Consider the following 24,414-nt stretch of genomic DNA (forward strand, 5'->3'; position numbering starts at 1 on the left):
ATCACTGTAATCTACAGCACTTCTAGATTTGGATCAGTTCCTTTTGCTTATCCTGCCTTCTGTAAAAAGAAAGGAATTTAGTGATTGTAGTGATTAAACTGCAATAAAGATATGTATTTAAGGCAGGATTTTGCCCTTTCGAGGTGAGGCTGCAAACACAAAGAATACTCTGTCACTCTGTACTTTGGCACAAAAGAAGGCAAAGGCTGAGGGATTGGTATGCCCTTCTCTTTCTTCAGTTTTCTGCTGTGTCTTCATGTCATGCCTGCCTTGTGCTTGCATACGTGCTTAGTTGCTCAGTCATGTCTGAGCCTTTGTGACCCTATGGACTGTAGCCCACAGACTCCTCTGTCCATGGGATCTTTCTTTATTTAAGTCACTCAGTCCTGTCCGACTCTTTGCAACCGACTCTTTGCAACTATGTAGTCCATGGAATTCTCCAGGCCAGAATACTGGAGCCTTTCCCTTCTCCAGGGGATCTTCCCAACCCAGAGATGAAACCCAGGTCTCCCACATTGCAGGTAAACTCTTTACCAGCTGAGCCACAGTTCAGTTCAGTTCAGTCACTCAGTCATGTCCGACTCTTTGCAACCCCATGGACTGCAGCATGCCACACTTCTATGTCCATCACCAACTCCCGGAGTTTACCCAAACTCATGTCCATTGAGTCGCTGATGTCATCCAACCATCTCATCCTCTGTCATCCCCTTCTCCTCCCGTCTTCAGTCTTTCCCAGCTCAGGGTCTTTTCAAATGAGTCAGCGCTTTCGCATCAGGTGGCGAAAGTATTGGAGTTTCAGCTTCAGCATCAGTCCTTCCAATGAACATTCAGGACTGATTTCCTTTAGGATGGACTACCTGGATCTCCTTTCTGTCCAAGGGACTCTCAAGAGTCTTCTCCAACACCACAGTTCAAAAGCATCAATTCTTCAGTGCTCAGCATTCTTTATAGTGAGTTGTTGGTTTCAACAATATTGTGTTGGTTTCTACCAAACATCAACATGAATCAGCCATAGGTAACATGTGTCCCCTCCTCCTGGAACCTCCCTCCCGCCTCTCCCCATCCCACTGTCTTGGTTGTCACAAAGCCCCCGTTTGAGTTCCCTGAGTCAGCAGATTCCCGTGGGCTGTGTATTTTACCTGTGGCTGTGTGTGTATCCGGGTCCCTCCCTCCACGCATCCCGCCCTCTCCCGCCCCCACCCCCACCCTGTCCATAACTCTGTGCTCTATATCTGTGTCTCCATTCCCACCTTTGATTTTGCCTGAGTTTTTCAGGTTCCCAGAAATCAGATTTCTCATCAGGTCTGTTCTGAATGTATTAGGGATCAGGACTTAAAATACTCCTCTGCATATTGTTTGCAAAAGAACCTGCAATTGAGATAGGTGCTCCTTGTAGAAAACTTATAAAGTGCAGAGGAATTCAAGGAAACAGAAATAAACCCACCTAGAATTCCACCCCTCAGAGATAACATAGATGGTATTTTGGGATAGCTCTTTCCCGTCTCTGTCACTGTTTTTTTTGTTGTTGGTTTTTTTTTTTAATGTGGATCATTTTTTTTGTGTCTTTATTGAATTTGTTACAATATCACTTCTGTTTTATGTTTTGGTTTTTTTAGCCCCAAGGCATGTGGGATCTTAGTTCCCCAACCAGGGATTGAACCTGCACCCTTTGCATTAGAAAGTGAAGTCTTAATCACTGGGGCACCAGGGAAGTCCCTCCTTCATTGTTTTTTGTAAGTTTTGGATCATTTTTTCTTAAGTAGTCAAGATAACAACACAGATATATAAGCGCACAAAATCTATATCCCACTTCTGTCACTTAACATAAGTACCTCTAAAGACTAATGTGCTGCAGCGTGAGTAGACAAAGACAGCCCTGCCTGGTCCTGCTTCTGGCTGACCCCTCGGGATGCGGCGGATGACACACCCAGGATGTTGCCATGGAGGTGGCCAGCTCCTGGTGTCTCTCTCCATCACCCAGGAGAGAGTTTCCCCATGTTCCTCTGAGCCTCTGGTCCTGATCTTTTCATTAGGTTAATAGTAATGGTTCTGACATGTTTTTTTTTAAAAAAAAAAAAAAAAAGGCATGTGTAGGATTAGGGATTATTGAGAACATTCGTCAGAAACTATGAGAAGTCCTCTTCTGCTGTCTAAGCGTGTAAACTCACCCCCAAAAGGAGGTGGACCGCAAACCGCCCCGAGCCATCAAAGCACCCCGGGGATTCCAGCATCTCAGAGATTTAGGTTCACCCAGTCATGAAGCATGCCCATGTTCCTGATTGCCTTATAAACATGAACTTTATGGAAAGGCCATATTCTTTCTTGACAAGGAACAGAAAGAAAATGAGCAAGCTGTAACACAATGAGGAGCAAAGTGTCAGGTTTAATCCCACACCCCTCCTGATGATGCAGGAAACAGGATTTCTTCTTCCCAGCTCCTGGGGACCTGGCAATTGTGTATGCAGAAGAGGAAATGGCTTTATAACCTGATTTCTCCAAAGATGCGCTTCGTGGTTTCTCAAGAGATGATGTCTGTGCTAAGGAATTTTCAGTCTCTGACTTAGTGCCTGTTTTCCACAAGGGGTGCTGTTCATGTCCCAGAGGCAATGGTAAGGGCGAGGCGGTGTGTGAAATCATTTGAACACAAACACGCTCCATAACTAGATGACCTGGGTCCCAGAACTGGCTCCTGGCAGGCGCTGTGTCCGCCCAGCAGAGGCACCCGCCTCCCCTGCTGTCTGAGCCTGGACCTTCCCCCAGATAAATGGCTGGGGTCACCGCCAACCTTGAGCTGCTTTTGTCCCTCCAAAGTCTAGAGGAAGGTTCAGGAAAAGCCACGTCCAGAAGCTGCCCCTCCCCACCCATTCTGGTTCCTCTTGGCCCAAGTCAAAGGAAAACACTGCTGACAGTTGCTGCATGGATTTCCAAGGAAAAGGAAATAACCCAGAAGGAGAAAGACCACCCAGAAGATGCCAGGAAGGGGGCACGGTGCTCCCCTCTGGAAGGCGTGTCGCGTCTGAGTGTCGCTGAAGACCCCGGCCCCAGGACCTCTGAGCCAGGGTGGCCGGTCCCCAGGGACGTGCTCGGCCTCTGGGGAAGGAGAGGGTGGGGAGGACAATCGCAGCTCCCTCCTGAGGTCTGTGGGCCTGGGTGGCGTTGCTCGGGACAGTTTGTTCCAGCCTCCTGGTTTTGTGGACATCAGGGTCGCTGCTGAGCCCTCCAAGGACAGAGAGCAACAGAAGAGACCTGTGTCAGCCCAAGGCCCTGTATCCAGTCCTGGCCCCTTTCCTGACATTTCACGTGAGACCAAAGAGAGAGAAATCCTCTCCCCAGGTCATTTGTGACCAGCTTCCACAGGCGCAGAGGTCAGGGCATACCTCCTGGCCATCCAGGGAACAGGACAGGTGTGTGCGGTCCCCACCGGCCACCAGCCAGCCCCAGACCACAGCGGCTGCCCAAAACCCAAGTGCTGGGGCCACAGGCAAGAGTGCTTTCTAAGAAAACCCAGGTGACATGTCCAGATTATATCTGCTGTTATGATCTGGACTAAGGTCTGTGAACTTCCCTGGAAAGGGCCAGGTGTGTCTGCCCAGCTTTCTGGCCCAAAGGGCAAAGGAAGATCCTTGGTGTAGGAATTTATAACTTAAGAGGAAACAAATGTTCACAGAAATTGTGTCGAGAGAATTCAAAATATAATACCTCAATGCAGTTTTGGTAATAGAGGTGTAATGAGAAGAATGGGATTCTTTTGTTGTTGTTGTTGGGAAATAAAATTTAACTTGAGGCTTCCCTGGAGGCTCAGTGGTAAAGAATCCACCTGCAATGCAGGTGAGGGATTAATCCCTGGGTGGGGAAGATACCCTGGAGAAGGAAATGACCACCCCACTCCAGTATTCTTGCCTGGGAAATCCCACAAACAGAGGAGCCTGGCAGGCTACAGTCCATGGGGCCACGAAGAGTCAGACATGACTTAGTGACTAAACAACAATAACAACAACAAATTGCTGGTATAAGGAAGTGAAAGTTTTAGTTGCTCAACTGTGTCTAACTCTTTATGACCCCATGGACTGTAGCCCACCAGGCTCCTCTGTCCATGGAATTCTCCAGGCAGGAATACTGGAGTGGGTTGTCATTCCCTTCTTCAGGGGATCTTACCAAGCCACGGATCAAATCCGGGTCTCCTGCATTGCAGGCAGATTCTTTATTGTCTGAGCCACCAGGGAAGCTGGTGTAAGAGATAGCTTTAAAGGCCTTAAATTTTCACAAGCTTTGTAAATTTGTATTTTGTCTATCGCACACATTTTTACCACCATGAGTTACAACATCTCAGCAGATTCCACTGTAGATTCCACTGTACTGAGCTAGTTGCTTGCTCAACTTCTTTGAAAGTAGCCTCACCTTTAGTTGTTCCGCACAGGCCGTATACAGCAGCCTACCCCAGCCTTTTCAGCATCACGGACCAGTTTCATGAAGGACGGTTTCTCGGCGGACCGGGATGATAGCGTGGGAATGGTTTGGGGGTGATTGAAGCACAGTAGGGATCAAGGTGTTACAAGAATCTAAAGGCACCACTGATCTGACCGGAGGTAGAGCTCAGGCTGTAAAGTGAGTTAACAGGGCAGCAGCTGTAAATACAGATGACGCGTCACTCACTCACCTCCTGCTCTGCAGCCCGGCTCCTAACAGGCCGTGGACCAGCACGGGTCCATTCCCTGGGGGCTGAGGGCCCCTGGTTTAGAGAGCCTGAGCCCTCGCCCACTCCAACCTCAGCACCAACCCCTGGAATAAACAGCTGAGCCATCGCAGTGACGTCCATGGACTTACCAGGCGCCAAGGCTGCCCGCCTGCACCATCTTCTGCCTCCGTTTTGAACTATCAAGTGTCACTCCTGGTGTCCTCACTCCGCAAGCCACTCTTCTTCCCGAAAGGCTGATAGTCATGTTACACAAGATTATATTCCCTGGGTGTGTTTCTTTGGCCCCTACAAGTAATTGACTCATCATCGGTCTAGGTGGTTTTCCTTGCTAGGCTAACAAAATGAACTGCTTGGTAGCTTCCAGAGGCCGTAGCCTCATTTCCTTCCTTTTCTTAAAAGAAGTTCTGCCCTGGGGTGCTGTTTCAAACTCTGATTTTTCTGACTGCCGCTTTCCCATGAGTTGGGGACGTTGCAATGACCGCCGAGCCTGGCGGTGGGGGCCTCTGTTAGTCTGCCACTGCTGTGCTGGCAGTGAGCCCCAGGGGTGCTTTGCCAGCTGCTGGAGTCCTCAAAGGGGCTTCCCAGCTGGCTCAGTGGTAAAGAATCCACCTTCCAACGCAGAAGATGCAGGAGTCGGGGCTCACTCCCCAGGTCAGGAAGGTCCCCTGGAGCAGTAATGGCAAACCACTCCAGTATTCTGGCCTGGAGAATCCCACGGCCAGAGGATCCTGGCGGGACCACGCAGTCCGTGGGGTCTCACAGAGTCGGACAGAGTGCGCACGGTAACCAAACAGCTCACACTCCACTTACCTTCAAAGCACGAAGAGTCCAACAGCTTTCCTTGTTCTGACGCGACAGGTGGGCATGCGGATTCCTGCATCATGTCACAGAATACCAAGCAACCGAGCCCTGTGCCAAGAGATAATATCGCCACATGCAGGTTCTGTCATGCCCACCGAACTCCCTCCAGACGGGGTGTAAACAGAGGCCCGTGGCTGTGTTCCAGTACAGCTTTATTTACAGACACTGAAATCTGAATTTCGTACAATTTTCATGTGTCATGGAATAGTCTTTTGACCCACTCCCCTGCCTAACACACACACTACTTAAAAATGTAAAAAGCATTCTTAGCTCCCAGGCAGTAGAAAGCAGGCGGTGGTCTGGACTTGGCCCAGTGGCTGTGTTTGCCGACACCTGATCCATACTCACATTGATGTCACAGAACATTAGTGACCCAGGAGAAACGGGCAGGAAGGCAGAACAAGAGGCAGCTTTGGGTTCCACCTTTACCGGGTTCCAGCCTGGAGCTCAGACGGTAAAGCGTCTGCCTGCCATGCAGGAGACCGGGGTGCGATCCCTGGGTCGGGGACATCCCCTGGAGAAGGAAAGAGCCACCTACTCTAGCATTCTTGCCTGGAGAATCCCATGGACAGAGGAGCCTGGCGGGCTATAGAGGAATCCCCTGAGCTGACTGGGGAAATGAGATCAGTTAATTCCCGGTGCTTCTCAGGTCTGGGCACTCGGGGACAGGCCGAGAACCGGTCTGTCTTCTGTCATCAGCCGCTTCCTCTGGCTCTAGCATGGGGCCCTCTGCCCTGGCTGAGGAGCTGGGAGGAGCAGAAAGACACCATGGCAACAGTGCCTGATCGCAACCCCTCAGAGCCCCTGCCTGTTTCTAAGGGCGCCTGTGCTGGTACCCCCAATCAAGACCAAGCCCTGGTCTTGCAGTGTCAGTGTTTGCAGTCAGCCTGCGTCCCAGTACCAGTCAGCTTTACCAGCTGTCTGCCCAGGTAGGAGCCATGGTTCCCCGATGCAGAGAGAAGTGCCTGTTCTTTTTTGTGGACCACACAGCCCGTGGGCTTCCCCAGTGCCTCAGCGGTAAAGGATCCGCCGGCAAGTGCAGGAGATGCGGGTTTGAGCCCTGGGATGGGAAGATTCCCTGAGGAGGAAATGGCAGCCCACTCCAGTGTTCTTGCCTGGAGAATTCCATGGACAGAGGGGCCTGCAGAGAGGGTCAGAAAGAGCTGGACGCAGTTGAGCACACACGTACCTGGGGACACAGCATGTGGATTCTTAATTCCCCACCCAGGGATCCAACCTGCACCCCCTGCACTGGAAGCATGGAGTCATTACCACTGGGCCACCGGGTAAGTCCCTCCCTGTTCTTTCTGAGGGGCTTGTGACGGGGGCGACAGAGGATGAGATGGTTGGATGGCATCACCGACTCACCGGGCATGAGTCTGAGTAAACTCCGGGAGTTGGTGATGAGCAGGGAGGCCTGGCCTGCTGCAGTCCATGGGGTCACAGAGAGTCGGACACGACTGAGCGACTGAACTGAAGTGAACTGTCAGCACTATAGTTTCCAGGCAAATCGCTGCCCCACCAATGATGTCATTGCCTAGTGGACGCTTTCTGTCCAGCTCGGACTTTGCCCTAAACTTACACAGGGTCTTTGGGGGAAGTGGCTGCACAAGATGAGAACCTGCTTGTGATTCATGGGAAAGTCCTCCCGAGGTGTTGAGTGAGACTGTTGGGGAGAGTGACACTATAGTACTACTATTGTGCTGTTACTGTTAACAGCCGTCTATGTTTTTACCCGGGAGTAGATGGCCAAAATGGAAACAATAAGTGTGTACACTTTCCCGTTTCAAGCTATCATTTACGTAAATAAATTTTCACTTGATCAGCTTTGGTGATTGGATCAGGTTGTGTGGTCATCACCACAATCCAGATATAGGACGTTGTGTCCCCATATATGTCCTTTGTGCTTCTTTGCAGCTAATCCCTTCCCCTGACTGTAGTTTTGGCTTTTCTAGAATTCCTTACATCTGAATTATTTTTCATTGATAGAGGGATTAAAGTTGTCGCTTTCTTCTTTGGTCAGTTTTGATCATCTCTGGCTTTTAAGAATTTTGTCTGTTTCATCCATGTTGTCAAATCTGTTGGCATAAAGTTGTTGAAATTGTTTCTTATTATCCCCTTAAGGGCTATAGGGTATGTATCGATGACCCCCTTTTAAATATAGGATGTATTGATTTTAAAGAGAAAATTCAAACACAATATAAAGTTTTGCATCCTGTTTTCTTCCTACATTTCTAACTTCTTGTCCTTTTATTTTCCCCTCTTTAAACTTCTACTGGTGTGCACTAAGGGCTTCCCAGATGGCTCAGCAGTAAAGAATCCTCTTGCCAATGCAGGAGACACAGGAGACAAGGGTTCAATCCCCAGAAGGGAAGATCCCCTGGAGGAGGGCCTGGCAGCCCACTCCAGTATTCCTATCTGGGAAATCCTATGGACAGAAGAGTCTGGTGGGCTGCAGTTCATGGGGTTGCAAAGTCGGACACAACTGAGCAACTAAACAGCAATGTGCACCTAAACCAGTGTGGTACAGCCAAGGAACGCTGAATCCACCTGCAATGCGGGAGACCCGGGTTCAATCCCTGGGACAGGAAGACCCCCTGGAGAAGGAAATGGCAGCCCACTCCAGTGTTCTTGCCTGGAGAATCCCATGGACAGAGGAGCCTGGTGGGCTGCAGCCCACAGGGTGGCAAAGAGTCAGACACGACTGAACAACTAACACGAACGTTGTTGTTGTTCAGTCATTAAGTTGTGTCCGACTCTCTGTGACTCCATGGACTGCGGCACGCCAGGCTTCCCTGTCCTTCACTGTCTCCCTGACTTTGCTCAAACTCATGTCCCCTGAGTCAGTGATGCCATCCAACCATCTCATCCCCTGTCATCCCCTTCTCCTCCCGCTCTCGATCTTTCCCAGCATCAGGGTCTTTTCCGGTGGGTCAGCTCTTCGCATCAGGTGGCCAAAGTATACTTAAATTCAGCCACTCACTAGCCCATGACCTTAGGCAGGTTACTGGAGCGCTCTGAGTCTTAACCTTGTCCTCTGTCGAGTGTGCTGACAGTGTCTCTGTGCAGGTAGCTGGGAGGCCTTGCCCATGGTGGGCACTAGGGAGATGCCAGCCATCGCCATGGTGACAGATAGCATGACAGTGGTCCCCAAACTCGTACAGCTCGGCCCAGACCGAGTCACTGGTTTTAGGAGGATGGAGCCTTCCGTGTTCTCTCATCCCGTGTGTCTGTTTCACACTCTGCATAACTAGAACCCTGAATTTTTGCCCCATGGTGTACATTATTGAAACACCGTTAAGTCTTTAACTAGAAATTCTGCTTTCAACAGATATAGTACATCTGTGCAAGTATTCCTAAGAATGACTTTTATATAAAACTCAAGATTAAAAATCCAAGACACTTAGAGCAGAGCTTCTCAATCTGTTTCTCATTATAGCACACAAGGTATGTGACACATCTTTAGCATATAGTGGGATAATCTGACAAGAAGACTCACTGGGAAGACATAGCTGTTCCGGAGCTCTGGCCCCCTAGATCTGCCCCGATCAGCTGCGGGGCTAAGAGCAGCCCCGCTCCGGCACACCTGTAATTCAGCGCTGAGCTCCACCAGTTGGAAAGCTCTGTAAGACGTCTGGGGCAATGAGAGATAGTAGTAATAGAATAGCCATAGTGAAGTGAAAGGCGCTCAGTCGTGTCCCACTATTTGGGACCCCATGGACTGTAGCCCACCGGGCTCCTCTGTCCATGGGATTCTCCAAGCAAGATTACTGGAGTGGGTTGCCATGCCCTCCTCCAGGGGATCTTCCCGACCCAGGGATTGAACCCTAGTCTCCTGCACTGCAGGCAGATGCTTTACCATCTGAACCACCAGAGAAGCCCAGAGCCAGTTAAGAAAACATCTAATCATTGCTTCAAGAAGAAAATGAAGAAAATCTTCACACTTAAAAAAGAAAAAATCTAAGACACTTAAAGTAGAATTGCAGACATTAGATTCTTTATCATTGTTGCTTTAAAAAAAAAACACTTCTTGTCTCTGAAGGACCTTGGTTTTCCCCTTTCTGATCCGAGGAGGGAAGCCCACGCCGCTGTACGCCTTCCTGTTGGCGTTCATCTTCTGCACCTATAACGGCTATCTGCAGAGCAGGTATCTGAGTCAGTACGCAGTGTACGCGGACGACTGGCTCAGAGACCCCCGGTTTCTAACAGGTGAGTGTCCTCAGCGACGCACCCCGTCCTTGTAACCTTCAGCTCGGCGTTCAGTTAGAAAGCATCTTGAGAGTACAGAGTCTGCCAAGGTTCCTGACCTGGGACGGGGGGTCAGGCTGTCCCTGTGACGCAAGGCGCCCAGCTCCCTTGCCCACTCAAGCGCCGAAAGCGCAAATACCTGTTCTTAAGGTGACCTAAAAATAGCAACGGGCCACAGCAGGCTGAGCAGTGGACCAGGACTGAGGCCACTCGGGCGCTAACTGGCCGTGTAATCTAAGACTGTCATCAGACCTCCTACAGTTCCTTCTGGAAAGTGAGAGGAAGTCGGTCATCTTCAACAAGGCAGTGAGACTTTAAACTCTGAGCTTTATGAGGCTGTTGAAATTTTTTTAAAATTTTTATCAATTAACATAAAGTAGCACATTTTCTAGGCTTCCCTGGTGGTGGCTCAGATGGTAAAGAATCTGCCCACAATGCAGGAGACCCGGGTTCCATCCCAGGGTCAGGAAGCTTCCCTGGAGGGGAGAATGGCAATCTGTTCCAGTATTCTTGCCCGGATAATCCGATGGACAGAGGAGCCTGGTGGACCACAGTCCTTGGGGCTGCAAAGAGTCAGACACGACTGAGCGACCAGCGCGTCACTGCAGGGCTGAGAGGATGCTGGCCTGTGCTCACGGTGTCTGGGTGGGCCCGTCCGCGCTGCCGTCTGTGACACCGTGCAGATGACCCTCCAGCAGGAGCGCTAGTCCTTAGGCTGTTACTTAGGACGAGAGCAGGCAGGGGGTGGTGTGGTGAGAACAAGGTCTTCTGTCATCAGATAAGGCTGGTGTATCCTGGTTTACTCAGGACCATTAAATTTCTTATGCTGGCAATATGGTGATATTTCTTGTGAAAGCTGAGATGCACATCGGTCCCATGATGCACAGTGTGGTGTGATGAGCTCCACGTTTGATTCCAGCAGCTGGCTCGCGTCACTGAGGGTGCGTGCTCCGCTGGGCCGCCCCTTTGCGACCCCGTGGACGGTAGCCTTTGGGTCGCTGACAAACACCTGGCTACCTCTGCTGACACAGAGAAGCGATTTCACTTTCCTAGTACATTTTCCAGTTCTAATTAAACCTTACAATTTCTAAACAAAAATGGTAAAAAAAAAAAAAAAGTCATCAAAAGTATTTGCAAGGATGTAAAAAATGTGTAATTTGGGGGCTCTTGTTTATAAGGAAGTTTCTATACGTTTACCCTCCTCGTTAGAAATTCTAGCACATTCAGTTATAGCTTACTCCCATGGTAGCTACTCCACCGGGCTTCCCAGGTGGTACAGTGGTAAAGAATCTGCCTACCAATGCAAGAGACGTGGGTTCGATCCCTGGGTCAGGAAGATCCCCTGGAGTGGGAAATGGCAACCTGCTCCAGTATTCTTGCCTGGAAAATTCCATGGACAGAGGAGCCTGGTAGGGGGTGGGGAGTCAGTGAAGGGGGAGAGTCCCATTCAGGGGGTTGCAAAGAGTTGGACACGCCTGAGCCACTGAACATGCACACATGATCACAGGTAGCTACTAAGAGTCCGTCAAATCTTCAAATAGCCCCAAAGCCCTTTAAACTGTATAAAGTGACCTTAGGACTCCCCTTGGTGGTCCAGTGGTTAAGAATCTGCCTGGCAACGCAGGGGATACAAGTTTGATCCCTGATCTGGGAGGATTTCACTTGCCCGAGACCAGCTAAGCCGGTGTGCCCGAGAGCCCGTGTTCTGCACCAGGAGAAGCCATCGCAGTGAAGAGCCAGAGCACTGCTCCTAGAGAGCAGCCCCTGCTCCTCGCGACTAGGGGAAACCACGTGCAGGGGTGAGGCCGAGCGCAGCCAGAAGCAAAGTGAAAAATAAAGTGGCCCTGCATTTCTTTCGAGTTTTTTTCCCTCCACGTCTATGAATTGGTCATAATAGAGAAAATTAACATTTAAACTCCCAGGTGGCACCAGTGGTGAAGAACCCCGCCTGCCAATGCAGGGGATGTAAGAGATGCTGGCTCAATCCCAGAGAAGGGGAGATGCCCCCTGGAGGAGGGCCTGGCAACCCACTCCAGTATTCTTGCCTGGGAAACCGGATGGACAGGGCAGCCTGGTGGGCTACAGTCCATGGGGTCGCGGTCGGACAGGACTGAGTGACCTAGCACACGCCCACGCTGGCTCCACAATCTCTGCCTCCAGGAAACACCAGACTGAGCTGTTGTGTTTGCGCACTGCCCCCAAACACGATCTTGATTTACCTGCTCTCTGACTATCTGATTTTCTTCTGCCCCAGTTATCAGAAGGAGGAAGGAAACAGAACAGGCTGAGCCCATTGCCAGGAACTGCACCCACGCTCTGCCTTCTGAGGTTCAGAGAAGGGCCGAAGTTAGGTCCTCGTCACCTGAAGAAGGAAAGGTCAGAGAGGGAATCAGCTGGCCCCGGACCTAGCCCAAGTCATGGCAGAGTAGTGGTTTCAACCAGATCATCACCAGCCCCTGTAGGAGGCAACCAAGGACAGAGAAAAGCGACTTTTTTCTGTTAAACTAAAAGATAACAGTTTTAATTGTTTATTTGGGTGGCTTGGATGGTAAAGACGCTGCCTGCAGTGCAAGAGACCTGGATTCCATCCCTGGCATCAAGAAGATCCCCTGGAGGAGGGCATGGCTACCCACTCCAGTATTTGTGCCTGGGGAATCCCAGGGACAGAGGCGCCTGGTGGGCTGCAGTCCACGGGTCAGCAAAGAGTCAGAGACAGTTGAGCAACTGACATTGCTACTACTTGAGGTTCACATGGGAATTGCTTCTGGGATGGATTGTTTGAAAATTGTTGATGAACAGCAATAAAACGAAAGAATTCTTTGGCCTGTGCATTTAAATGTCATTTGCATTTGTTCTGCAGGTCGCGCTTGTGACCTGAAAACCCTTTGAAGCTGGTCTAAAGTTTAAGACATTCAGTAAATTGTGTATAGACTTCTTAACTTCTCCACAATTGAACAGGAAGAATTGAAAATGAGAGCATAGTCATTGAGAAACAAGCTGGGTTACTTTTTTGGTATACTGTTCAAAGGACACGTTTGTAATTATATGAAGTTTTGAAATCACATAAATGATTAATTATATTTACAATAGTTACCATGAAAAGATAAGTGAATGATAATAAAATCCCAACAAAAAGTTTTCCAGAGGAGTAAAAGTAGTTCATCTAAAAGAGTTTGTACAAAGATTTTAAGATCTCTAGCCATGAAATTAAATGTTTAGTTCAGATGAACACAGATATTAGTTTTATTACTGACCTAGGTGATAAAGGAAACTTGTCTCATGGAATTTTGAGAACGTGATGCTTTCTGGAGCTTCCAAAGTGATATAGTGAAATATAAAAAGAGTAGCAAGTCAACTATAAATTGATGGCTCTAGTAAGTGCTTTGGCTTCCCATGTGGCCCAGTGGTAAAGAACCTGCCTGCCAATGCAGGAGACGTGGGTTAGATCTCTGAGTTGGAAAGATTCCCTGGAGAAAGAAATAGCAACCCACTCCAGTATTCTTGCCTGGGAAATCCCATGGACAGAGGAGCCTGGCAGACTGCAGCCCATGGGGTTGCAAAGAGTTGAACATGACTAAGTGGCTAAACACCAAACAAAATTTCTTTCACAGGAAAGAAATCCTGAAAGCCTTACTGTAGACCTGAGCGTGATTTACATCCCTGTTCTCACCCGGGAAAACTGTTTAATGCCCCTGGGCTAACTGATGAATAGTTAATAATGTTACTCCAAGTGTTCGTTTGTTTGACTTTGAATCAAGTGGCACAGTTGAGCACCATGTGCCTTTCACTTTTCTTTTCATGTCTCAGAACAATCAAGTTAACGTCTTAATGAAGTCAAGTCATTCCTTTCATCAAACACTGTTTTGACATTTTCTCTTTTCTTGTTGACATTCATTGGTGTGATACTAAGTCTCCCTTAACTGATGAAAACCCTCTGCAGTCATTTAAGAATGGGAGAGAAAGCATTCAGATGCTGTGGAAGATCTAGCCAGAGCCGGGAAGCTGGCAGTTGACAATTTTGTTGAGAGTTGAGGACATGAACAGTTCCACGAATGCCAAATGATGGGCGAGCAGAAAATGGGTGGGCGAGGGGTGTGGATCCACATTAAATCGTTACATAAAATTATAGGGAAACCAGGACCAGAGAGGAGCTCCTGGGAACCACCCCTCAAGGGGCCTGAGCGCAGCCCACCCTGGTAAAGCGCACTCTGGGGACCCCCTGCCCCACGTCTGCCCGTGGGAGGGGGTGGGGGGACGCTGTGCTTCAGACAGTGTCTGCGAGGTCACATAAACTTTGTGGGCCGACCCACGGATAATGACAATGCCTTTGCCTAGGAAAGAGCCTTGTGACTCAGATTTCTAGTCATCCCAGTCACCCTAAAAACATAGATTGTGACCATCAGATCAAGTGATTTTAAATGAATTGGGTAATTCAGTAGTATTTTTAGAAAAGCAAAGCCCTATCTCGCAACACCTAAGTCAGCTAAGTCATCTTTCTAAATAAAGCACAGTATTTATTTCCATGATTTTTACCATCAGTCATGGCTCCTATGTTACGCCTCTGATGATGTTGTGAAGGACTACAATAGTACTGTTCATTCACACTTGGGCTTGTGAATTCTGTGGCTTGGTTACCGTAACACCCTCGGATGTTTTATCTTGTTTAGGTTCCGCCTTATGGTTGACAGGCATGCTAATTAACATCCATTCAGATCATGTCCTAAGGAACCTCAGGAAACCAGGGGAGACTGGCTATAAAATACCAAGAGGTATGTACCAAAAATAGGGTGTTTATTCTAAAATTGACTGCCTGGAGAATTCCACGGACAGAGAAGCCTGGTGGGCCACGGTCCACCAGGCTGCAAAGAGTCGGGCGCGACTGAAGTGACTTAGCGTGCATTCTGAGATTGTATGGCCTGATGCCTTGCTGTTTGGGGTTTGCCAGAGCTCGTAAGTGAAATATAGTGTTCATTAGCTGCAGGTTTTCAGTGTACTATTACGAGTAGTAGCAGTGACTCATCATTGTTTTATTAAAATGATGGAAGAACCAGTTCTGACTAATGGAAGCAAAAAGGAAATTCTAGTTATATCTGTGTTTGGAAAGAGCATATGAGTAAGAATTAATGGTCTACAAGGGGTGTCCAGCACTTCCTTTCTTGCCATAGAATAGAATTGATACCTTGACTGACCCTGTCTCCAAAACACTTTAAAATGTTGAGTAAAATTTTTAAATGCATCAGTATGGTATCAAGAGCAGAAGTGATCCTCAGAGGGCAAACTCTAAGTGAGGGCTAAAGTCTTGAGTGCATCTTGGTTGAATTGGTGACCTCCACTGACCCTCAGGGTGGCTTACAGCCCAAATTCGTGCCACTTGCCTGGTCTGAAAAATACCATTCAGCCATGAGTTAGGATCTTTGTGGTCCTGGGGGTGGTGGCCTCACACCACGGTCGAGGCAAACCCAGATCCCCAGGGAACCTGTCTTCAACTCAGTCCTGGAGAGCCCAGCAGACCCTCCACCATGGAAGAAGGGCCACAGTCAAAAGTTGCAGAGCCCATGAGGAACAGAGCCTCATGAGCAAGGACTTCATTGATGTGTGCGATCTCAGAGCTTAGAATTCAGATACAGGTTATAAACTTTCATATTTAAAACTTACGTATTTAAACTGTAAAGGGATTGAAAGTCTGAGTAAAGGAGTAGCGTACTATAAAAAGAACTATATAGATATATAAATTAAAAAAAACAATAGAGCTTCTGAAAAAAAATTTTTTTTAATCAGTTGGTAAAGCTAAAAGCTAAAAGAATGAAGGTAAACAGCTCAAATAGCAGTACTCAGTTTGGAATCCTTGTGTTTATCTTCCTGGAAACCATACAGAAATAACAGCGGAACAAATGACCGAAAAACCCCGTGAACCTCAGATTACTTAATCTGTGGCCCTGGGGTTATCCTTGGAGTGTGCCACTCTGATCTCTGGCCCAAGCTCCTTCCACCGAGCCCACTCCCAGCCCCATTCCCAGCCGCCTCACCCTGCTCTGCCCCTTGAGTCCCCCGCACCCTCCCTGGGGTGTAATAACCCAGGTGTATAGGGAGCCATCTCGTCCATGGAGCACCCCCCATCCTTAGAAGAAGGTCTGGCCTGTCGTGTAGACTTACTGAGTCCAGGAAAACTTGATGAGTGAACACACAAGTGAATCTGTCCTTGAAAATTCATGTTTTCTTCCCTTTTTTGTCTAGGGGTTCCTCGAAGTCCATCTTATCAAGACCAACACTGTTGGTCTGTGCTCCCCAGCCTGGTTTAAGCTTTGTTAGCTTGACTCGTTAGCTAGTAAAGCAACTTATTGAAGTATGTTAAAGCCGTAGCATTCTTACGTAGTCAGATAAACAGGTGAATATTGATTTAGGCATGCAGGTATGACCAGAAGTTGTAATAGAAATAGTAAAGCTGGTCTTAATGGATGTGTCTCAATGATGCAAGTTCTGTAAAGGTCGCGTTTTTCCAGAGATGGTTTTTATGTTGTCCCCACAGCTATGCACAGGTCTCTCTCCAGTCAAGGTGTCATTAGGCATTGTTTTTTAGTAAATGTGCTGCCGGCTCTGTTTTCTCCTAGGGGGCTTGTTTGAATACATATCTGCAGCCAACTACTTTGGAGAAGTCGTGGAGTGGTGTGGCTACGCCCTCGCCAGCTGGTCCATTCAGGGCTGGGCTTTTGCTGTGTTCACCTTCTGTGTCCTGTTCACCAGGGCTCAGCAACATCACAAGTATGTTTGAAAACATGTTCGACATTTTTAATTTCTTCTCTGATCTCCGTAGAGCAATCCTCAGGTTAGATTTTAGAAACGTTCGTATTAATTTGTCAAATCCCAGTTTATACCAGGCTTTAGTTAAACAAAAGGGCTTTCCCAGTGGCTCATACATTAGAGAATTTGCCTGCAATTCGACAGAGCCGGCTTTGATCCCTGGGTCAGGAAGATCCCCTAGAGGAGGAAGTGGCAACCCGCTCCAGTATTCTCGCCTGGAGAATTCCATGGACAGAGAAGCGTGGCCGTCTACAGTCCATGGAGTCACAAAGAGTTGGACACAACTGAGTGACTGACACTTTTAGCTACGTGAAAACAGAAAAACCCAAATGTCCGATGAAATGCCTAGCTGTAATTATCAGGCATGTGTCAGCATCCTTGTCTGCTTCACCCTATTCTGAGCATCTTGGATATTCCATGGCTGGGCTCCATGGTCAAGTTAAATGTCTGGCAGGGGATTGGGGGTCTGCTGTGGACTCGCCCATGACAAAGGGGAACGCGGACTAGGCAGCAGGAGTTGGAAGAGTCGGCATCGTGCCCTGGCGAAGTCCCGTCCCGTAGGTGTGCCCCACCACCCAGGCTGGGGGTCCCCAATGGGCTCTGTACCCCGAAATCACATCATTTTCCAGAGTGTGGGGCCTCGACCTTTATCAGATCCCCGAAAAGGCCTGCAATGTGTTGGACCATCAACATGAAAAACCAAAGGTGTTAAAGGTGAAGTTATCTTGAAGGGCATCTGCCCAGCCTAACAGGTGGGAAACTGAGGCTCAGAGAACAAAGCCTCAGGCTGGTTGGGAGTCACGTGTCCTGCGACGGGGGTGCTCCCAGACTGGCTCAGCATCGGGACGGTCTCCCTGATGCCACAGAGGTGCTGGGAGTTTGGCGTGTGTCAGATTGTGACCTGACCCTAGGAGTGGAGTCTGTGCGGATGGGGCTGGTTCAGATGAGGTGGCACTGGACGTCGGGCCCGAGGACTGGTGTCCTTGTGAAGAAGGGGAATCTGGACACAGATGGACACGCAGAGAAGAGATGGCCACCAGCAGACAGACACAGAGGGAAGCCAGAAGCTGAGAATGCAGCGATGCCGTCACGGACCAAGGCACCCAGAGGCTTCCAGAAGCTGGAAGAGGCAGGGACAGACTGTCCCCTGGAGCCTGGGAGGGAGCGTACTCCTGCCCACACCTGGGTGGCGGGTTTCTGGCTGCCAGGCGGCGAGAGCAGACGCGCCGTCATTTCAGGCCCCAGCTTTGTGGCTCTGTGTTGCCGCAGCCCTGGGAAACTGGTGACGCCAGCCCTTCTGGGGTGCAGCGTCCCTGGGGCCATGAGCACAGGCGGGGAGTCATGAGCACAGGAGACGCTCGGTTTTCTCCTCTGCTGGTTGATTCCTGCCGTCTCAGGCCTGCAAAACATTTTGCCCAGAACCAGAAAGATCCACGCTCTCCACAGGCCTGGCTGAAACCATATATTATCATCTCTTTAGACTAAAAATATCTAATGTCTTGGAAAATTTAAAAAAAAATTAGATTCATGGAACAACAGTATATTTCGTAAGACTTCGATAAAGATCTGTGATTTGTTTACGCTTGGAAAGTCTTCACTCACGCATCAGTGACCTGTCCCTGGCAGAGGAAGGCTTCTGGAAGAGAGATTGGGAACATGAAGCTTTTCATGAGCTGGAAACACACAGACACGCAAATGGTTACAGGGTTATTCCGCATTCAGCAGAAAGGCAATGAGATGTCAGTTCAGCCTCAACAGTAATAAATTCAAGACAAAGGAGTGGTATCCAGCCCTGGTCAGGTCGCATAAGCTTTGATTCTAAGGGTAGAAAAATCAATGAGAAAAGTAATAGAAATATGCTGCTTGTCCTTTTAGAAGTGTCTATGGCTGGATGAATCACAAGCTGGAATCAAAATTGCTGGGAGAAATATCAACAGCCTCAGATATGCAGATGTTACCATTCTTATGGAAGAAAGTGAAGAGGAACTAAAGAGCCTCTTGATGAGGGCGAAAGAGGAGAGTGAAAAAGCTGGCTTAAAACTCAACATTCAGAAAACTAAGATTGTAGCAGCCTGTCCCATCAGTTCATGGCAAATAGAAGGGGGAAAAGTGGAAGCAGTGACAGACTTGATTTTCTTGGGCTCCAAAATCACTGCAGACAGTGACTGCAGCTATGAAATTCAAAGACCCTTACTCCTTGGAAGGAAAGCCATGACAAACCTGGACAATGTACTAAAAGCAGAAATAAATCACTTTGCCGACAGAGGTCTGTCTAGTCAAAGCTATGGTTTTTCCAGTGGTCATGTATGAATGTGAGAGTTGAACTATAAAGAAAGATGAGCGCCGAGGAATTGATGCTTTTGAACTGTGGTGTTGGAGAAGACTCTTGAGTGTCCCTTGGACTGCAAGGAGATCCAACCAGCCCATCCTAAAGGAAAACAGTCCTGAATATTCATTGGAAGGACTGATGCTGAAGCTGGAACTCCAATACTTTGGCCCCATGATGCAAAGAACCAACTCTTTGGAAAAGACCCTGATGCTAGGAAAGATTAAGGGCAAGAGGTGAAGGGGGTGACTGAGAATGAGATGGTTGGATGGCATCACCTACTCAATGGATATGAGTTGAGCAAACTCTAGGAGATAGTGAAGGCCAGGGAAGCCTGGCATGCTTCCGTGCATGGAGTCACAAAGAGTCAGACACAACTGAGCGACTGAACAAGAAAACACACGTATAAAGTGCGGCATGAGCAATCTTAGGGGATCTCAGTTCTCTGACCAGGAGTCAAACCCGTGCCCCCTGCAGTGGAAGCACAGAATGTTAACCGTTGGACTGCTGGAAGACTCCTTATAAGCAGGGCCCCAACTTCCGGGATCTGATGCCTGATGCTCTGAGATGGCGCTGATGTAATAATAAAAGAAGTAAAGTACACCATGCATATGATGTGCTTGAAGCATCCTGAAACCATTCCCCCGACCTGGTCTGTGGACAAACCGTCTTCTGTGAAGCCAGTCCCTAGTGCCACAGAGGTTGGCAACCTCTGCTTTGAAGTCTTTTCTTGAGGTGGATTTGAGGTCTCAGTGGTTAAACAAAGTAGAACAGCTTCCTGGGCTGCACAGTGCTCGGAGCTGACCTGAGGGCTATACGGGTGAGGCTGTCCTTGTTGACTTTGGACTGCCGCTGGCCTTCACGCTTGCCCTTCCGAGGCCACTGTCCCCAGTCCCCGGGCAGGGTCAGGAGAGGGACTCACCTCCTGCCCTCCTGCCCTGCTGACCCATGGGAGGCCCTTAGGAACCAGCTGGTTCATGTCCTGGATCCTGAGCAGGATGTCTTAGTCCATTCAGGCTGCTGTAACAAACATGCCATAATCCAGGGCCTTATAAACAAGAGACATCTGTTTCTCCCAGTTCTGAAGGCAGCAAATCTGAGATCCGGATCCCACCAGCAGGGCCAGTTCTGGGGGAGGCCCTCGGCTGGGTCGCGGATGGCGCCTACTCACTGTAAACTCATAAGGCGGGAAGAGGGAGGGGCCCCTTTAATCAGGGCACGGACTCCATTCTTGAGGCTCCATCCTTATCACCTCCCAAAGGCCTCACCTCCTGATACTATCATCCTCTTGGGCCTTAGGTTTTTCACATGACTTTGCAGGGTTCACGTTCAAACCGTAGCACAGGCCAGTGTGAGTCAACACATGGATTGTGCACGTACTCGGCTCCACTGCTGTGTGTAACCCCTCTTGTCTACAGGCACATCACTGATCTGGAAAAGTCCATGGTTACCATGGCCTCTAACCCTTCTTGTCTCCAGACACCATCACTGATCTGGAAGTCCATGGTTGCTATGGTCTCCCAGGTGGCTCAAGTGGTAAAGAGTCCACCTGCCAATGCAGGAGATGCAAGAGATGAGCATTTGATCCCTGGGTCGGGAAGATCCCCTGGAGAAGGAAATGGCAACCCACTCCAGTATTCTTGCCTGGGAAATCCCACGGACAGAGGAGCCTGGTGGGCTACAGCCCAGAGGCACAAAGAGTCCGACATGGCTGAGCATGCACACACACACACACACACCACACACACACGTGTCAGGGGAGGTGACCAGCTCCTCAGGGTGCTTCTGTTGATATGTCTTTGGGGGATGCAGAACAGCGCATGAAAGTACCACGGCGGTCTTCCACGTCACGGCTCCATGCGGATAACAGTGTTGAATTTATCTAAAATCAACAGGATTTTACTGACTCACTTTCAGGTTGTTGGTATATTTCATGTATTTCCGCCATCTTTATAACAGGTATATCTCATATATTTCTGCCATCTTCGGAAATAACAGCTAATCATTTTCCATCTTTGTTTTCAGTCTGTTTAACATTCACTGTGCTTAGGGAAATTCCCTTTTTCCATCTATTTCTCCATTTTGTCCGATCGTTTTTTCATTTTTACTCCATCCACTTGGCTGCAACCCTTTCCACAATGAATGAGTGTGCCTTGGTTGACTTCATTTATAGTCAAAACTGAAAATGCCTGTTTGTTTGAGCGGAGGGCCACATTATGAACGAGCCCTGTTGCATGTTCCTGGATTTGTTTTGAGAGCTGCCCGGCCTGTGGCTGCGTGCTCTTGCCACAGACCCCGGGTCTGAGCCAGCCCTCATTCTCCTCCAAGGACTGGAGAAAACTCTCAGGGTCACCAAACCATAGTCAGGACACACCTGCTCAGTTCCCCTCCACTCCCCGAGTCTGTTTGCTTCTGGGGTCTGCTAAGGCGGCCCCCCAGCCTCCTGATCAGCATGTTTATCACATGCCTGTAACTTTCCTTGCCAATGGAAAGGTGAATCATAGGTGTCACATCTTCTCGAATCAGGCTGTACCATCAGATGTGTTTAGCTATCCATGATACCGACCAAGTCAAGCTGTGTACCTGAGATGCCAGAATTTTTATTACTATACTTTTTTGATTGGAGTATGTTTCCTCATTTCTACTGTTGTATTACTACTTTTAAAAAGGTCAGGATCCCTTTATGAGGAGACTTGTCCATTTTGTTAGCATCTGTCAAACGTTTCAGTGAGAAAAGTAACTTTTTTAATGTATTTTTTTTTGTCTTATTTCAGGTGGTACCATGAGAAATTTGAAGATTATCCAAAATTCAGAAAAATCATGATTCCGTTTTTGGTTTAAGTTTGTTGTCAGTGGAATTATCTTTGACTTGAAGCTTTTTGATGAAGTTTCTCTTGGGACCGTGTCAATGAACTGATTGATGTCTTTGAAATTTTTCTGGTACTTCATCTTTTTTAAGATTTGCTCTAGGATTTTTTTCCCTTAGCAAATGTGTACGCTGCCTAATAACAGTCTAATCAAACTGAAATCACAAATTGAAGTATGACGCTGCGCACTAACCAGATCAGGAATCTGAACGCCTCTGATTTGGGGTCTGATTCCATGGAGTGGGGCTTGGTGGCTCAAATGGGAAAGAATCCGCCTGCAGTGCGGGAGACATGGGTTCGGTGCCTGGGTTGGGAACATCCCCTGGCCAAGGGCATGGCAGCCCACTCCAGTATTCTTGCCTGGAGAATCCCATGGACAGAGGAGCCTGGTGGGCTACGGTCCATGGGGTCGCAGAGAGTGGGACACAACTGAGCGACTAACACTTTTTTCACTTTCACTTTCCATGAACTGAAACATTCCTGTATCCCTTACACAACCTCGACTGCATGAGTTTAAGGTCAAAGGTGATATCCCCCTCCCCCCTCAAGCCAGAGGCATCTTCTGTCTTCATGTCCCTCCTCCCGCCAGGTCAGACAGTTCTGGGTACCCACGGTGTACCCACAACCTTTCACAACTAGGTGCTGGGTGGGCAGAGGAGTTGGGCCTGGAGAAAGGCCCAGTGGAAGCTGATACCAAAGGCTTCTGGCACCTGCTCCGGCCTGGTCCACTAGGTGACCTCACTGGAGGCAGCGCGCCAGGGGCATTCTTCAGGAGCAGGGTGCTGTATCCCCCACAGGAGGACTTCCTGGTGGCCCTCGGCTGGGGGCATGAAGGTGCCCAGGGCAGCCCTCCCATCGGGTCCCTCACCAGGAGCTGCTGGCCTGGGATGGCTTTCCTTCCTCCTTTGAGGTAGAATTGGAATTTTTTCAGGCACTTTTTTTTTTTCTTTTAAAGTACTTCTCAAGATTGCACACCTGCACCTTGAAGCAGAATTTCTTTTTTTCGATGCTCCTAACTCTACGGAGATCAATAATAATAACATTTGCTAGGTGTTGCCGGGTGTGTCAAAGGAGCCTCCCCTTTTGGAAGGCTGCTGAGTCTCTGCTGTGAAGATGTAGTGAACACCCAGAGAAGATCCCCTCCTCTCCTCCATTGCTGCTGAATTTGCAGAGCTGGGAACTGGAACGGATGCGTGGAGAGAGTTCATGTTCGCTTACAGTCGCTGACCATGCTGAGTGACGGGACTCCAACACTCACCACGTTGTGTCTTAGGCATTCTTCAGCTGCGCCTCCAGGCAGGGAGCACACCCTCTGGCCCCTGCCCTCCGGACCTCTGGGCACCCCATCGGATCAGCCCCCCTCTCCCCTTCTGGTTCACCTTCCCAACCAGGGGCTCCCTCCCCATGAGTTTTCACGTAGAAACTGTATTCTCGGTGTTAGCAATTTGCTGCAGTCTCTTAGGGTTTTCAAAAAGCTTTTCCTGATGTGGTTGTCCTTCATTTTAACTAAAACTGGAAAGCTTTTTCAGGGAACTTTAATGATCAAATAAACTCTGTGCTTCATTTTACCTAAAAAACTGGAAGGCTCTTGCAGGGAAACTTTATGATCAAATAAACTTTGGACCTTTTTCTGACTGAATAACTACTTGAAACCATAAAACTGTAAATATTTAGAATGTCTTCTGGAAAACTCAGAAATCTGAGCAACCTTAACTGATTTGGGCCCTGGGTTCTGGAAGGCATACCTGGCCAGAAAGAGGCTTGTCAGAGGGGCCCACTGGGAGTTCTGCGTCTGTCGGTGCTGCTTTTTTGAGTGACCAGAATTTGGGGTTCAGTGGTGGTTTGACGCACGGTTCCTGCTTCACTGGCACCACCGGCTCTGTGACTGACACAGGAAGAGATCTCGGTCTGCCTGTCTGCCTGTCTTCCATTTACTAGACTCTGTAATGTAGCAAGCTATGACAGTTCGTTAATGTGTTCATTACAAAAATAAAGGAGATTAATAAAATTACCGTCAGAGGCTCAGTCATTTTGTTCCTCTTCTGTGTGGATGATTCTTCACACTAGAAGTTCAGACGGTAATGTGACTTTCAGCCCTGCAGTCTCCTTCCCACTCATATTAGCATTTCGTGTGTGTGTGTGTGTGTGTGTGTGTGTGTGTGCGCGCGCGCGCGTGCTCGGTCCTGTCTGACTCTGCGACGCTATGGACTGTAGCCCGCCAGGCTCCTCTGTCCATGGGATTCTCCAGGCAAGAATACTGGAGCGGGTTGCCATTTGCTTCTCCAGGGGATCTTCCCGACCCAGGAATCGAACTCGAGTCTCCTGCATTGCAGGCAGGTTCTTGACAGTCTGAGCCACCAGTTAAGCCCTTACATTTCATAGTGCCCAATATTTTCTGTCTCGCTGTAGAGCTCTGTAACATTATTTGTATAAATTTTATGCATTTCTGCTAGGATTATTTTTAGATATTTTATTCTTTCGTGTGAATGATACTATGTCCCCAAGTACATTTTATAACCAGGATGAATGAAAGCTATTCACAGTGATAAAGAATTCACCTGCTAATGCAGGAGACTCGGGTTCAATCCCTGGGTAGGGAAGATCCCCTGGAGAAAGGA

The 24,414-nt window shown here is 48.7% G+C and overlaps 1 protein-coding gene across 1 annotated transcript in view; it reads left to right on the forward strand.

Moving 5' to 3' along the window:
* SRD5A1 (steroid 5 alpha-reductase 1) overlaps positions 1-23,435 on the forward strand; it is a 37,125-nt gene extending 13,690 nt beyond the window's left edge. Inside the window, exons 2-5 of the mRNA XM_043489130.1 lie at positions 9,600-9,766; positions 14,473-14,574; positions 16,414-16,564; positions 21,704-23,435. Coding sequence (XP_043345065.1) covers positions 9,600-9,766; positions 14,473-14,574; positions 16,414-16,564; positions 21,704-21,770 — 487 coding nt within the window. The 3' untranslated portion in view covers positions 21,771-23,435. The remainder of the gene's footprint in view (positions 1-9,599; positions 9,767-14,472; positions 14,575-16,413; positions 16,565-21,703) is intronic.
* Positions 23,436-24,414: the final 979 nt, after the last annotated feature.

The sequence above is a fragment of the Cervus canadensis genome, chromosome 16 (genome assembly GCF_019320065.1).
Source record: "Cervus canadensis isolate Bull #8, Minnesota chromosome 16, ASM1932006v1, whole genome shotgun sequence".
Taxonomy (NCBI): Eukaryota; Metazoa; Chordata; class Mammalia; order Artiodactyla; family Cervidae; genus Cervus; species Cervus canadensis.